At 43.8% G+C, this 16,585-nt stretch overlaps 1 protein-coding gene and 1 pseudogene across 1 annotated transcript in view; both read right to left on the bottom strand.

Annotated features, from left to right (window-relative positions):
- The window catches only part of YAP1 (Yes1 associated transcriptional regulator), a 134,320-nt gene extending 127,068 nt beyond the window's left edge, over nucleotides 1–7,252 (bottom strand). Inside the window, exon 1 of the mRNA XM_004709011.2 lies at nucleotides 7,181–7,252. Coding sequence (XP_004709068.2) covers nucleotides 7,181–7,252 — 72 coding nt within the window. The remainder of the gene's footprint in view (nucleotides 1–7,180) is intronic.
- A 275-nt stretch (nucleotides 7,253–7,527) lies between these two features.
- On the bottom strand, nucleotides 7,528–8,227 carry LOC115872224 (annotated as a pseudogene).
- Between the last annotated feature and the right edge of the window lie 8,358 nt (nucleotides 8,228–16,585).

Genomic DNA, 16,585 nt, shown 5'->3' with positions numbered 1-16,585 from the left:
GCTGCGCTCGGGAGGGGCGCCCAGAGCCCCGACCTGCGGCGCCCGAGAACTTCTGTTCCTTCTCGCTTCGACTCGGCGGCCGGCCGAGCCGTGGCCTCTCCCCTCCCCCCTTCGCCTTTATTTCCTTCTCTAGTTCCTTCCTTCCTTCCTTCCTCCCTCGCTTCTCCCCGGCGGCGGCGGCGGCCGACTGAGACAGAAACTCGCCGCCGACGCCAAAACTAAAGTTGAGAGAAGCGCCCGCCCGAGCGCTCCCGGGCTCCGCCTCCTCCTGGCTCTTCCTTCCTCTGCGCGCCCGCCCGCACCGAGTCCGCGGCCGGCGCCGGGGCAACTTTTCCCTGCAAGTTACCGCATTCCTGCAAACTCCCAGCCTCTCCCGGCCGCACGTGACCGCCCCGCCCCCGCCCCGGCTCCAAGGACAGCGAGGGAGGGTCCCCGGTCCCCGTACCTCCCCGAGCACGGGCGGCCGGGCCGGGGGGAAACGTGGGGACCAAGCTGGGTCGCAACTCCGGACTCTGCAGAGAACGCGGCCGCAGGAAGCCCCCCCTCCCCGTCCCCCCTTAGTCCTCGGGAAAAGGCTCCTTCCAGCTCGCCGGGAAATGATGAGAAATGGCTAAGGCAGAAAGAAGCCTAGGGACGACATGAAAATCCATTTAAACACAAGCAGTCGTGCCAATACGGGTTAGTGCCTCAAGAATAGATTCGAGTTGCCATAGGTGCTTGGAATAGGCGCCCGTCTTAAAAGGTCCGGTTTTTTGTTTTTAAACACTTTTTTCCTTCACTTGCTAATGTGCAAAAAGAAAGATAAGTAATATTTACATAAGATGAGCAAGTTCCATGACTCGGTAACCTTAAATTACTCGTCCTATCGGGTGAGTTAAGGTGCACGAATTTTTAAGTGGAAATGAAAATCGCAACTTTGGTGGCATTCAAACTTACAACATGACAAACCTTCAGGAGAAAATCCGTGTTTACATTCCGTTAGGAACACTGCTTTGTGTACCTGCCTTTCATCTTGGAGGCACTGTGAAGCAAGCCCTTTGTTTTCCCTGTGCCTGGCACAAGGACGGATGAGTGAGTGTTGGCTGAACAAGAAATGAGTGGGCAAGGAAGTTCCCAGGCACCTGGGCCTCCTTGAAACACAAGTCGACTGTATAATTCGTCCATTGAAAGCAAGGCAATATATATATTTTTTAATTCACAAGGTTGTGCGGTGTTCTGTTTGAAACCACTAACTCATTCTGAAGAAATCTGACTCCTTGTTTTAATGACTTTGTCTACAGTGCTAGTAGTGAAAAATCAAGACCAAACCCACTGCCCGGAGTCTGTTCTGACTCAGAGACCCTATACAGCAGAGAAGAACTGTCCTATATGGTTTCTAAAGATGTAAATGTTGACATAAGTTCCTCAGAACAATTGGTGGGTTAGAACTGCCAGACTTTACTGGTTAGGGGCCAAGTGCTTTAGCCAGTGTGTCACCAGGGCACCTACAGTGCTAGTGAAAACAGATGTATGAATAGGATTAACCCTTGAGCAAGAAGATAATCTCTTCCTCTAGCCAGGACTTCCCATGAGAATTCTGATTAGGAATTTATCATTTGGTGTGGTAGGGCAAGGTGGGGGATGAGGCTCCAGACGCTCAGATTCTCCCAACCTCTATGACTGCTTCCTTGGAAGGATGGACTCAGTATAAATGAAGCCCCTCTTGGATGTACTTAACCCTCACACATATAACCCCAATGTCAAATGTCAAGTGCATTCATCCACAAACTTGTACGTTCTAGAGTTAGAGGTTTGAGTGGTCCTGTTCTCAGTTCTTCCATTTATTAGCTATGAGCTGTTGAGCAAGTTACTTGCTCCCTGAGATAGTTAAAGTTTATTGTGCCAACCTGGCCTATAAACACATATGGGGTTAATTGAAAGGCTGAGGGATAAATAGCTCGGTGAGCCTTGCCTTTCTAATTCTGGGGTCTCTTGCTTTCTGATAGTCAGACCAGGGTGCAGCTGCCTTATCCAGTTCCCTGCTTCAGCTGGCAAGGCTCACTTCCTGCAAGACACCCCCGAGGTGAAGCCACATGGACCTACCCCGATGCAGCCCTGGGTGCTGGAGCCACCGGGTGGAGACCCCTGCTAGTGCTGAGATGCTTACACGTTCACTGACTCAGCTTTCCTCCTGTAGTTGGCATCATTGCGTGTGTTTTGTGAGATGGAGGAGGACTTTGTGGATTGGTGTTAGGCATATGGGCTTGGGCAGCACTGGGTTGGGATGTTTTCTTGATGTACACTTACCCTTTATATAAAACTCTCTCTTATACATATGAGTTTCTGTGGATTTGTTTCTCTAGTGTACCCAGACTAACACACTGCCTCATCTTTAAAATGCTTTTTATACAAAGACCTACGATTATCCCGAATTATTTTCATTCTCATTCTCTCCAAGCACTTCGTTTTGCAACTCTGCGGACCTACCTTCAGCAGACACCCATCTTCACTCCAGGTTCCTGGGGTATTAAATGAGTGAAGAAGCATAGTGTCCTGAGCCCCAACTTTTGGCATATGTTGAGTATGTGAACTATCATTGCTCACATGCCCACGTGCCCTCTTCTGTGCAACAACCCTGCTAAGCACAGCCTCGGGTACCTTGTTGGTAGTGCCTTCCTCTCCCATCCAATCATCCATCTACACAAAGCCTTTAGGTAGAAACTGCATTACATTGAACACTCTTAAAGAACCAACATGATAAAAACCTAGGGTTGCAGTGGAAGCTGTCCCTTAACGATCATTTATTACTATGCACACCATAATTAAAGGGCTTGGGGTACCTACCACAAAGGTAGCTTTGTTCAATAGGGTTTCACCTTCTATTGAGTGCAAGGGTGTTTGGAAGGATTTTAGGTTCCGAAAGTGCCTCTGTGTCATCTAAGTTCCCTAATTTACTATTCCTCATCCTTGAGTTCCAATCACAAGTTAGAAATCGATAAGTATTTAATCCTGAGCCTTTCCCATTCCCATGCCCCTTTTGGAACACTGATCAGTTTAAGACACCTTGAAATGGGAAGTCACTTTCTTGATACAACCAAAACCGAACCCTGCCACTGAGTCGATGCCGACCCACAGTGGCCATCTAGGACAGGGCAGGAATGCCCTCTGAGTTTCTGGGACTGTAACTCTTTATGGGAGTAGAAAGCCCTGCCTTCCTCCTGAGGAGCAGCAGGTGGTTTCAAAGTGCTGACCTTATGGTTAACTGCCCAGTGCTTAACCACTACACCACCAGGGCTCCGCTTTAGCCACACACGATACCACTCCTAGATCTACACCGCCACCATCCAGAACTGTTCTGAAACTGTGACAAATGAAACATCTCTTAATATAAGTCATTTGCTTCTCACAATTCATTTCTTTTTTTTAAAATCATTTTATTAGGGGCTCATACAACTCATCACAACCCATACATACATCAATTGTGTAAAGCGCATTTGTACATTCATTGCCCTCATCATTCTCAAAACATTTCCTCTCCTCTTAAGCCCCCAGCATTAGATCCTCATTTTTCCCCTCCCCCCCCGCTCCCCTCTCCCTCATGAGCCCTTGATAATTTATAAATTATTATTTTGTCATATCTTGCCCTGTCCGACGTCTCCCTTCACCCACTTTTCTGTTGTCTGTCCCCCAGGGAGGAGGTCACATATAGTTCCTTGTAATCAGTTCCATCTTTCCAACCCACCCTCACTCTATGCTCCCAGTATCACCACTCACACCACTGGTCCTGAAGGTATCATCCACTTTTAGACTGAGGCTTAAGAAATGGAGTGCCCTTTGGTTATTTGTCAGTAGTGCTAAAAGAGTTTTGTGCTATTGTCTGATCAGGACAGAGGCCAGCCCAGGGGGCCAATGGCCAGAGAGTAGCCTGCTTAAGCCATGACAGAAGACATGGTCTCAACTGAAGAAATGTATCCGGAACATTTCTAATCCTTCATTGTAAAAGATGCATGTCTTTAATAACTCCCATGATGATGAGTATGATTTGTGAGTTCTATGTGACCATTGCAGTGAATTATGAAAGAAGTAGATCATGCTGTGAAAGGATTGTTGGTAAAGAAGGTTGGAGGATGGGGGCATGTTTGACCTCTGCTTCATAGACACTGGCCTTGGGCTCATGTTGAGTTTGATCCTCCTTTCCCCTTATGTAGTCAGAGGAGTCCAGATGCTGCACCAACCCCATTTTTCCAGGCTTGGACTACCAGAAGAATGAACAAAATTGTCCTGGAAGAAGTATGCCCTTAGAAGGGACGGTGGCTTGCCTGGGTCTCATGCACTTTGGAGCTGTTGTAAGGAGGGTCTTGTCCCTGCAGAAGAGTATCAAGCTTGGCAAAGTAGATAGTCAACATGAAACAGGAAGCCCGGCAGTGAGACAGACTGCTAGAGTGGTTGCAACACCAGTTCAAACAGCAAAGATGGTGAGGCTGGGTCAGGACTGGGCAGTGTTTAGTTCTGTTAGTTTCTGCTGTTCATTGGGTCATTATGAGTCCAAAGGGAGTCATCGTCACCTAGCAATAACAGCACAAGCGTATTACATTATAACTATGGTGTGGTAAAAGAATCCATTTTTTAAGGATAAACATTTGAGGGGAAAAACAAAACAGCCTGATTTTGTAACCCTCTCTTGGCATTCCAGGATGTTTGAATATTAAAAACCAAACCAAACCAAAAGAAAACCCTCACTGCCATGGAGTCAATGCTGATTCATAGCAACCCTCGGGGTTTCCCAGACTAACTGCTACAGGAGTAGAAAGCTCAATCTTTCTCCCGAGGAGCTGCTGGTGGTTCTGAACTGCCGACCATGCTTAACCATGCCACCACCAGGACTCCATGTGCTTGAATATACTGTGAGTTTAAAAAGAAAAAGAAAGTGCCTTGTGGGAACCCTGGCTAACCCCCAGCTTCCGGGGTGCCATTGAAGGGGATCTCACAGTCAGTGGACTGGTGCCTCTCCACATCATAGTCTCTAACCATGTTTCTAAGGAGCCCTGATGGCACTGTTCTGTGAGCACTGGGCTGCTAAGCAGATCAGTCATCAGAGCAAGATGAGGTTATCTGTTCACATGAAGATTTACAGAAACCCTGTGGAAGGTCCCTCTGAGTCAGAATCTGATTGATGGCAGTGGGTGAACGATGTTTCTAGGAGTCTCCAGGCAGCCTCTTCCCAGTAGGATCATACGGCGATTCTGAAGCTCACCACCGTCTGCATCATGTTTTCTCACACACACCCCCCCCTTGGTGGCTGTGGTGTTAGGCCCCATCAAGTCAATTCACACGCATAGATGTACAACATCTATGTTCATCCTATCTACAACAGGATGAAATGCTGCGGGGTCCACACCATCCTCACAAGTTTGCCGTATTTCAGCCCATTGCTGTAATCGCTGCGTTAATTCATCTCATTAAGGATCTTCTTTTTTGCTGATTCTCTAGCCATCATGATGTCTTCCTGATTACATGTCCAAAGTACACGAGACAAGGTCTGACCATTCTCCCTTCTAAGAAAATGACATCATTGCCAAAGGTCAGAGAAACAGAAGCCATCAGGCCCCAAAAGTTTTCCCGTCTTAGACCCCTCCCCAATTCCATAAAACATTTGTTTAAAAATAATGGGTTGTAGATACTAGAGTTCCACTTGTCTTAGTCTTGTTAGGGTTTCTTTTTTTTTTTAAGTGCTTTTTGTACCATTTGGTGTAATTCTGAGGTTAGAACCAATGCAAAATGTTGAACAAAACTCAAACGGTCATCTTCTTAAATCAGCAACAAGTTGATGGGAATGTTGCCTCACCTAAAACAGCAGTTGTCAACCTTGCGAAATGAAGAAACTATGATTGAAGTCCAAAACTGGGCAAGGAATTCTATAGAATTACTATGGATTTGATAGCTGCTGAAGATGGGCTCTCACATGGTTCAGCATTCTAATTCTAAGTGACCATTTCGGTCTCAGTAAGCTTTCAGCTCAGCGCATGCCGGGAGTGTTGTGTGAAATCGGCTAGCTCAAAGAGCTGAACTTTCCACCAGTCTTTCAAGCAAGATGGAAGCTAATGAAGGCAATTTTATGGAGCAAATTCTAACTGGGGATGAGTCTTGGATTTACAATGTGATCCAAAAAAGAAGGTCCAATGAAAATAGTGACTTTTAAGGACATCCGCTAGGCCAGGTATGTTAATCCAGGGAGGTTAGCGCAGAAGGTTATGGTGACTGTTTTGGGATTCCAAAGGGGTACTCGTCATAGATTTTCTCAGGGGACATTGGATGCTCACGGGGGCTCATTAAGAAGAAGTTTTTAGGAAAACTGAAAACTTCCTTGGTGAGAAAAAGGTCAGGAAAGTTCTCAGAGTTGTCCGTTTGTTTGGGGTTTTTTTCCCCATCACTCATTCTTTGAGAGTACCAAGGGCTGTGGTATGAAAATGTCATTGCGAAACCTCACCCATCTACCCTACAGCCCTGGTCTTGCCCTTTCAGACTTCATTCTGTTCCCCAAACTCAAAGAACATTAAAAAGAACAGTCTACACTGTCCTATAGGGTTGTTATGAGTCAGAATTGACTCGATGGCAGTGAGTTTGATGTCTCTGTTTTGTTTTGCTTTGGGGGGTGGGGGTGGAGGGGTGTTTCAGGATGCCAAAGCTACCACTTTGCTGTGGTGTGAATTAAGGCAGAATTCTTTGGGGAGGGTTAGAGAGATGGAAACATCACCTTCGGAAGTGGATAGACCTAGATGGAAGGTATGTCAAGAAACAATAGCTTCACATGTTACTATTTTTTGTTTAGTAAAGATTTCTAGGACTTTGTCGCTACGAGACAGCACTGACTTGCTGGCAGGGTGTTTGAGTTTGAGGATTTCGTAGGGATGTTTTTCCGTTTACTCTGGTCTAGCCGCAGGGGACCTTCCCCAACAACCTTTTCAAAAGCCGTCGTCCATATACCTGTTCTTCACTTCTTCAACTTTCGTTTGTTATCCTTCAACTCAATGCACCTACAATTGAACCCTTCACCCCTGCCTCCTTCACATGTGCACCCCTCCAAGACACGTCCTCCTCCTGATTCAGAGTCAGTGACCTCATGATCCACCCACTTGTGCAAACCAGAGCACTGAGTGTCTTCTTAACCACTGAGGTCCTTCTATCACCTCCAAACACTTACCTTTTCTTCCATATCTCTGAAAACACAGCTGTCCGACGCTGTGCCCAAGTTCACTTTTACTTCACTTCCCATCATTCCGTGCAGTGCTGCCCAAACCATGCCCCTGCTTCTAGGTTTATCTGGCTCTCAGACTTCTGATCTTGCTGTCAGTGTGATCTAAGCAACCTGCAGGTCTGTTCCTGGCGTGGTACTATTTGGGGCAAACACAAACCGCTCAGACGTCTTGGTCTGGCATATAAGGAACATAACTATTCTGACCTTGCTTCTCGCTCTCCAACCATCTCTTGCCACTCGCTTCATTGTTTTGATAGGCTCAATTCACTTTATTATTTTTTATATAAAATTTTCTACGTGGAAGCCATGGCTGGAGCCTGGTTCCTCTGCACGGAGAGTCTTCACAAGATGGTCAGTAAATTCCTGGTAGGGAGACTTGGTGAACACTGTCCCTTTGCAGAGGTCGGGGGTCAGGTGGCTGTAGATGGGCTTGGTGAACTTGCCCAGGGTGGCTGTGCAGCCCCTGGCTGAGGTGCAGCAATCGTTGATCCCCGCCATGCCATCAGCAGCAGCTTCTTGGGCACAGGGGCTGAGACTACCAGTGCCCCTGGAGGCAGCGATGAGACAGACAGACCCACACAGACCCACAGCAGCCCGTCCCCATGCAGGGAAGTGTGTGAGGCTTGCTGATCTTGTTCCCCCATTAGCCTCACCGCAGGGCGACAATGGACAGCTTGGCCCGGATGATGGCCTCGCGGATGGCGGTGGCGACTTCCTTGGAGCACTTGACACCCAGGCCAACCTGGCTGTTGCAGTTCCCGATGGCAACAAAAGCCTTGAACTGCGCTTGGGCCTACTCGGGTCTGCCTCATCCTTGAGGGCCATCATCGTTAGGGCCTAGTCCTTGAGGGCCATCCCCAGGAAGGTGTCAATGTCCTCCTTGATGGACAGGGCAAACAGATAGATCACCTCCAGGGACATAATTTTCAGGTCCTGGACCAGAGGACCCAGCTTGGTTTTCCCTAGACCATAGTAGTGTTTACCTATTTCCATACATCCCCTCAAATCCAGTTACCATATAATAGTCACAACAATCTTTGAAAATATACAGTGCTCCTTGTTTAAATCCTTATAGTGGTTTCTACTGACCCTGGATCCACACAACCCTGCACTCACTGGCCTGTGATCTTCCTGCATCCTGTTTCCCCTTTCTGTGTCATTGGCCTGCAGCTACCTGAGTCTGAAAAGGGCTTTGGCTAGCATCAGATCCACGGACTGGGCTGAGATGCCTTCTTAATATTAGATAACTTCTTGGTATAAAGCTTTTAAAAAAAATCATTTTATTGGGGGCTCCTACAGCTTATAACATTCCATACATCAATTGTATCAAGCATATTTGTACATAAGTTGCCATCATCATTTCCAAAACATTTTCTACTTCAGCCCTTGGTATAAGCTCCTCTTCCCCCCCCTCCCCCCTCGTGAATCCTTGATCAATTATATAGTTACTGTTAGTTCATATCTTACACTGTCCATTGTCTCCCTTCACCCACATTTCTGTTATTTATCCCCTTTGAGGGGTGGGGGGACTATATAGCCAACCTTGTGATGGATTTCCTTTCTCCCCCTTCCCCTCCCTGACCACCCCCCTGCCCTCAGGATATTGCTACTCCCACTACTGTTCCTGAGGGGGTTATCTGTCCTGAATTCCATGTGTCCAGAGCTCTTATCTGTAACAATATATGTTCTCCGGTCTAGCCAGATTTGTAAGATAAAACTGACCCATGGTAGGGGTGGTGGGGGTGGTAGGAATCATGGTAGGTGGAGGAGGAAGCAATCAGGAACTAGAGGAATGATGTGTGTTTCGTTGGTGTTATACTGCACGTTTGTTGAATCGTCCCTTCCTTATAATGCTTCTGTGGGGGGATATCCAATTGTCTACAGCTGGGTTTTAGGTCTCCACTCCAAAGCCCTTGTTCACATCTATATAGTTGTTGGTTTGGATCTTTTGATACTTGATCCAATCGACACCTCATGATCACACAGGCTGGTGTGCTTCTACCACGTAGGCTTATTTGCTTCCCTGCTGGATGGCTGCTTGTTTAACTTCAAGCCTTTCAGACCCCAAATGCTTTATCTTTTGATAGTTGGACACCATCTGCTCTCTTCACATTTGCTTATGCACCCATTTTGTCTTCAGCAATTGTGTTGGGAAGGAGAGTATCAAAGAGTGCCAGGTTATTAAAACAAAGAGTTCTTGTGTAAAGGGAGGCCTTGAGTAGAGGTCCAAAGTCCATCTGACATCTTAACATATAAATAAATATATGTACATTGGTCTCTATCCCTTTGATTATAAATCAGTTTATTTACATATATACATGCCTGTAGCTATATCACCCTCCATTTGACTCTCAGTAATTCTCCTCTAAATCATTGCCTTGATTAAGCCCCACCAGGCATTATATGCCCTCCTTGCCATCAATTTTAGATATCTGATTTGTTTGCTCACCACTCCCACTCCCCGCCCCCTCCTCTCCCATGTCCTCCATAACAACAGGTCCCGTTGTTTTTTCCTTCGGATAGTGCATCCTGCTCATCTTATAGACATATGGCAAAAGAAAAACAAAACAAATGTTTTGAAATGATGGCAACATGTGCACACGTGTACAAATGTGCTTGACACAATAGATGTATGTATGGATTGTGATAAGAGTTCTAACAGCCCCCAATAAAATGATCTAAAAAAACTAAAACCAACCAACCAACCAAATGAACATAAGCCAGTCTCACAAGATTAATGAGGTAAAACTAGGACCATAATAAGGGGAGGAAATATTAAATAACTGGAGGATAGTTATGTGTTTCATCGGTGTTGTACTGCACACTGGATAAATCATCCCTTCTGTGTGGCCTTTCTATGAGAGACCGTCCAAATATCTTACAGGTGGCTTTTGCGTCTCCACTTTGTCTATGTTTCTTCACTTCCATTTGATCACTTGTTTTTGAACTTCTGATACCTATTTCTGTGAACACCTCATGATCACACAGGCTGGTGCGCTTCTTCCATGTGGGCTTTGTTGCTTTCCTGCTAGATGGCCGCTTGTTTGACTACAAGCCTTTAAGATACCAGATGCTTTTTAATAGCCGGGCACCATCAGCTTTCTTCATCACATTTGTTTATGCACCCATTTTGTCTTCAGTGATAATGTCAGGAAGGTGAGTATCATACATTGCCACATTATTAGAACAAACCATTCTTGTACTGAGGTAAGATTTAAGTAGAGGCCCAAAGTCCATCTGCTTCCTTACTGTGTATATATTGACAAATATACCTAACTTTACATATTTACATTTATATCTACATTTATACCTATATATATGATTTTTACTTTCTTGTTCTTTACTCCTGCCCCACTATCATGTTAACCCATCATTCATCTCTCAGTAATTCCTGTCAGAACCTGAAAATACTTATACCAATGGTGGGAACATAAAATTGTCACAACTTTGAAGGGTTAATTGTCAATATCTAGCAAGGCTGAATATAGTCTATCCCAAATATAAATCTTTACAGAAACACAGGTAGTGTTTCTGTAAAGTGCAAGCTACACTATCTGTGGGACACCTACCCCATGGACTGTGTTGCTGTAATTTGAGGTTCCTTCAAGACCTGCTTCACCACACTATTGGAATTTACATCTCTTGAGCTGGGGACTGTCGGACCCTGTCATCTGGCTGACTGCTGGTGACCTGCCTTGCTGTTTTCAGGATAGCCTGAATTGTTCTACAGAGCTTCCAGTGTCTCATAACTGTTTCACGGGAGTGAGTTGCACTGAGCCATTTGTACTGCTTTGTAATTTAATTCATTGCTTATTTCTTATGTTTTATATCTATCAGTATAAATATATATAAAATTATTAGTGCTCTGGTTTTGTTTCTCTAGAGAACCCTAACACAGGTGGATAGAAAGGAGCTATTTGAGAAAGATTGGGGGGGGGGGGAACTCCAAGAAACTGTTTGACAAAAAAACTAAGTTTACAAAATTTATGCATAATGTTTCCATTTATGTAAATGTTTAACCCTCAGAAAATATATTGTGAATGGAAGCATACATATGTAGTAAAAATATGTGCAAAGCAAGCATATAGAACAACTTTAGGATATTGGTTATTTCTAGAAAAGGAAAGAGGGAATAATTTAGGAGTATAGGTTTTAGTTGTGTTTCTAACACTTTATTTCTTAAGAGAATCTGGTTGAACAGGAAGGAAGTAGGTATGGCATGAAAGAGGAGTCCTTATGGCATTGGAATTGTTCATTAGTTTAACTGCAGTAGTGGACAGGAGACCTGTGGCATAGTGGGTTCCAAGTTGGGCTGCTAAACTCGAGGTCAGTAGTTTGGAACCACTAGTAGCTGGTTAAGAGAAAGAGGAGGCTTTCTACTCCCATAAAGAGTTCCAGTCTTGGAAATCCACCCTCTCTCTGCCATTGAGTCGATGATGATGGCTCACAGCTGATCTCCTAGGGGGCAGGGGTAGAACCACCTCTGAGTTTACGAGACTGGAACCCTTTAAAGGAGTAGTCTGACGGTAGTTTTGAAAAGCTTGCCTTGGGGTTAGTAGCCCACCTCATAACCATCACTACACCACCAGGGTTCCTGGTTGGAAACCCACCGGAGCAGTTCTATTCTGTCCTATAGAGTTGCTTTAAGTGGCAACAGGAACTTACACACACAGGTGGTAAACTTTTATCTATCAGGGTTATATTCCACCAGTTTTGCAAAACGTCCTTACTGGGGTGAAGGGAGCAGAATACACAATGGATCTCTGTACTACTTCTTATAATTGTATATGAATCTAAATGATCTCAGTAAGAATTTTTTTTTCATTATTTATTTATTTATTTTTAAGTTATTTTATTGGGGGCTCATACAACACATCACAATCCATACATACATCAATTGTATAAAGCACATTTGTTACCCTCATTCTTTTTTTAAAAAATTATTTTACTCAGTAGCAATTTTTAAAATTTGAACTAAATATGGTAAGATTTTCCAATTGTCGCTATGGTTGGCCACTGTTGATCCCATCTGGTTGAGACACTTCCACGGCTTACTTTACCAAGCAGGATGTCCTTTTTCCGGTATTGGCCTCTTCTTAAATGCCCAAAGTACATGAAATGAAGTTTTATCATAGTTTCCTCATAAGCAGGAACCTAGGTGGTGCCGACGTGCTCGGCTGCTAACCAAAAGAATGACAGTTCAAATCCACCAGCCCCTCCAGGGAGAAGTATGTGCAGCTTGCTTCTGTAAATATTACAGCCTTGGGAACCTGTGAGGTGATTTTATTCTGGGTTGGAATCAACTCAATGGTAATAGTTTTGCCTTACGGTTTGGAAGCCTCCTGATGTGCAAGGCTTTTGTTTTGTTTGCTCTGCTAATAAGTAGATCAGATAGCTAATAGTTCTTGTAACTAGTTTTCTTGACATCTGGATTTTTTTTAGACAGCTAGAATATTTTCTGCTTTCATAACTGTAAGCACACCATTTTGCCTGGGACGATGACTAGTTTCCTCCTGTTATTTTCTTAATGGCAGACAATGATGTTCATCTTACTTTGGAAACCTGCTCTCCATTTTAATTTAGGGTTCTTGCTTTCCCCGGACTCTTTCTTCTGTTGGTTGTGTTAAAGGTGATTTAGCCTCTGGCCATGAAGTGGTAAGCAATAGTCCAGGCCAATCAGAATCTAGCCTTTTTACGGTTAGAAGGATTGGTGGAGGAGTAGGCGTTCACTCCACCTGAGTAACAAGGTGAAGAAGCTTTTGTGGAGATTCCACGGCAAACATGGGTGCTATATTTTCCACTCTCCTTGACTTTGAATGTTATGCTATGTGTATATATATACACATATATGCTATCGACACTGGGATTTTTGCATCATGTAATCTGAGAATGGAATCAACAGAGAAAATGGGTAGAGAAGCCAGGTCTTATAAAAAAATCTAGTGCAAAATCAGGTCAAACCTACTATTGGACTTTTAAGTTACATGAACCAATAAATTCACATTTTGCTTAAGATAATTTGAGGCAAGTTATCTTTCACTTATAACCCAGGAGTCTATTGATTTAATGTGTCTCTAAAGGGTTATTGAGAGAACTAAATAAGGCATGTAAAGCATTAACGTGACTGGAAATGAACAAACAATAATAATGACAGTAATATTGCCAATCCCCCCACCCCCCAATTCTAAGAACAACCTTTGACTGATGAGGGGTATTAATTTGTTCCTGTTCCTGTTAATTGCTTAAAGCCAAACAATGCTGCCAGAGTAAAAATAGAAATAATTAAGTTACTACTTGCTAAACAGTGCTTTTATCACATGGTTAACATAAAGGAGAAAGATTCAGAACTTCCTGACCAATTGAGCTGTCGGCTTCTCCGGGAACACACCATCTGCTTTTCATCAGTGTTCTCGTCCTCATTCTCTGCCCCTTCCGAAACGGCATCTCCCTGGGCTCACAGCTCCTCCGTGAACACGGTCCCCATCATTCCAGATAGCCGTTCTCTTCCTCTGAAACTCTTTAGCACTTATGATCTGTTTTAGTTATATGCTGCCTTGCATTGCAAGGGGACTTCAAAAAGTTCATGGAAAAGTGGAATCAAAAGACAATGGAATTTTCCCCACAAACTTTTCAAAGCCCCCTCATATTCATAACATTAACATTTATGAGTGTCTATGTCTCCAACAAAATTTCAGGGTTCTTGAAAATAACCAAGTAGTTCTTTCTCTCTCCCATTTTACCTGATATTCTTATGGGTCCCCAAATCTAGAAATAATAATCTAGAAATGATCATGCAGTATACAATAGCATCCATACCAAATAATCATCTCCTATGTACTAATAAACCTATAGAAAAACTGTCGAGGTGCTGTCTGCTTTTGCTGGTTGCTGCATCTGCAGTACCTAGAAAATGCTCAGCGCATCCTCAGTAAGCAATCGATATTTGTGAGGAAAAAATGGGTATCAGTCTTAATGAAAACTTGATGATTGATTAGATGACTGAGAATTCTTCAGGATAGATAATTCTCCTTAGAAGTCAGTCTTCAGAGCCTTCAGAGGTAGCTGTCTAAAGCTAGGTGAGAATGGGCTGCAGCAGGAATGACTGTGGATCTAAATGTCAAGGGAAACCTCAGGATGAGGGATTTCCTCTCTGTTCACAACTCTTACCACAGTCTCCCTTCCCACCCCGCAATACCTCGAACACTCAACACTTCCTAATCTACCCCACCTGCTGACCCTTTAGGGCAGCAACATTTGAATTTTTTTTCTAATAAGCATACCATTATCACATATTTAATGATGACTAGGATCATTATGGGTCCACTACTGACTCAGAAAAGATAATTGTGTCTTGAGCAACTGTAATAATTGTCTATATGATCTTTGAACTTTCTTACCTCAATTCATCACTGGAAGACTAGTGGTCACTTTCACAGGTGGTACTTAGTTTGCATCTTAACTACTCCTATATATTGCCTACAGATATTTAAATTTCTTATCTTTGTTTCCACAGCTCTCAGTGATCAGATATCACTTATCTGTCTTCCACTCAGAACTCCTAGTGAGGAACCTTCAGTTCTCATTAGTCAGGTATAGTCATGCATATCTTTGCTTCTGGGTCCAAAATGTTCCTACATTCTTCAACTTTCAGCATTGTCCCTCTTTTTAATACCAAAATTACAATATTTTGAGCCACCCTCCTTAAGTAACGTTCAGAATTTCTGAAGAATGCTTTCAATTCCCAGAAAATGTTATCTTGTCACTGTGGTCAGCTGTCTCACAGCAGACAACCCTCCACCCCCATCTGATTCCAGATGGAACTTTCAAAGCTGGCTTCTACAAGCTGTTACTGCTTTCCAAGGGCAATTTTCCATCAGGCATATTCCCAGAACTCATATTTATTCCCCACACAATACAACTAAATCCAAACGATAAGGGGGTATCAAACAAACAAACCAGAATTATGCTGGGCAGGGCAGTGTTCACAGTTTACATGCCCCGCCCCGCCCCCGGTGATCATTGAGCAACTTGCTCTGAGTTAGTGAACCCAGTGGCATCACCTGGGAAGGTTCTCTCTGGTCACAGGGAATTTTTTTCGTAAAAGCAGTTTCACTTGAACCTCGATTTTTGTGATGGCTGATTAAAGAGAAACGTATGAGGCTGTGAAATTTTGTTTCTGCTCAGGAAAAATGCTGCAGAAACTGTTGTAATGTTGAACACAGCTTATAAGGACACACTATGGAAAAAACTCAAGCAATTTTCTTGTTTCAGAAAAGGTGAAATGTCGATAGATGACAAACCTCTTTCTGGACATCCCTCAATGGACATCCTTCAATTGCCTGAATGGAGGAAAATGCTGACACGTAGTGCATTTGGAGTTCATTCCACCAGGTCAGACTGTTCATCAAGCTTTCTATTTAGAGGTTCTGAAGACTGTATAACAGTGTATGACCAAAATAAGGCCCGATTAATGGCCGACAAGGGACTGGTTTTGCCACCCTAACAATGCACCTGCTCATGCAACCATCTTAGTGTGCTAGTTTTTGGCAAAAAAACCAGCATACCTTTCTTGTCCCAAACACTTTACTCACCTAACTTTACTCCATCTGACTTCTTTTTGTTTCTGTGAATGCAGAGGGACATGAAAGGACAGAGACTTGACTAGAAGAGGTGAAGGAAAAAACGAGGGAGGTACTGTCAGCCATCCAAACAGAAGAGTTTGAAAAATGCTTCCAAGAGGAATTGCAGATTTGACAAATGTATTAAGTGTAATAGAGAATACTTCGAAGGTGATAAGGTTGTTTTGTAAAAAAAATTTAAATACATAGGTTGGAAAAAAAATCTGGTTTTCTTTGGGTAACCTCTTGTGTTATAGTTTTCAAAGTTTTACCAAAGGCTTGTGGATAACTGGAGGGACTACTACACAGAAAACCAAGAATGAACATCTAAATAGGACGGCTGCTGGAATCCCCTGCTTTGCCTCTGCAGCGAAGGGTTCCCATACAGATGCTCTCAGATCTTTGCATGCAGCCTACCTTCCTCACTCTCCACAACTGGAGTGACACTTCAAGGGCCAGCTTTTCTCTTATCAAATGGCCTCTGTCAGAGAAGTTAGTTATGGAGTCTTTCAAGTGCCAGGCACTGTGCTAAGCACTGGTGATAAGCATGAACAAAATAGGTTAGTCTCTGTTTTCATAACAGACATAAAATTATTGCAAATAACTAAGCAAATAATCTCAAGTGTGCAAAACACTGCCAATGAAATCCCTGGAGTACAAATTCAGGTCCTCTACATTCTCTGGGGTGCAGGGAGAAAGGAAAAACCCACTTCTTGTATTCTGTCTGTATTAG

The sequence above is a fragment of the Echinops telfairi genome, unplaced genomic scaffold, assembly GCF_000313985.2.
Source record: "Echinops telfairi isolate 266 unplaced genomic scaffold, ASM31398v2 ScPeMD7_7421;HRSCAF=8459, whole genome shotgun sequence".
Lineage (NCBI taxonomy): Eukaryota > Metazoa > Chordata > Mammalia > Afrosoricida > Tenrecidae > Echinops > Echinops telfairi.
This window is presented reverse-complemented; position numbering and strand designations above follow the sequence as displayed.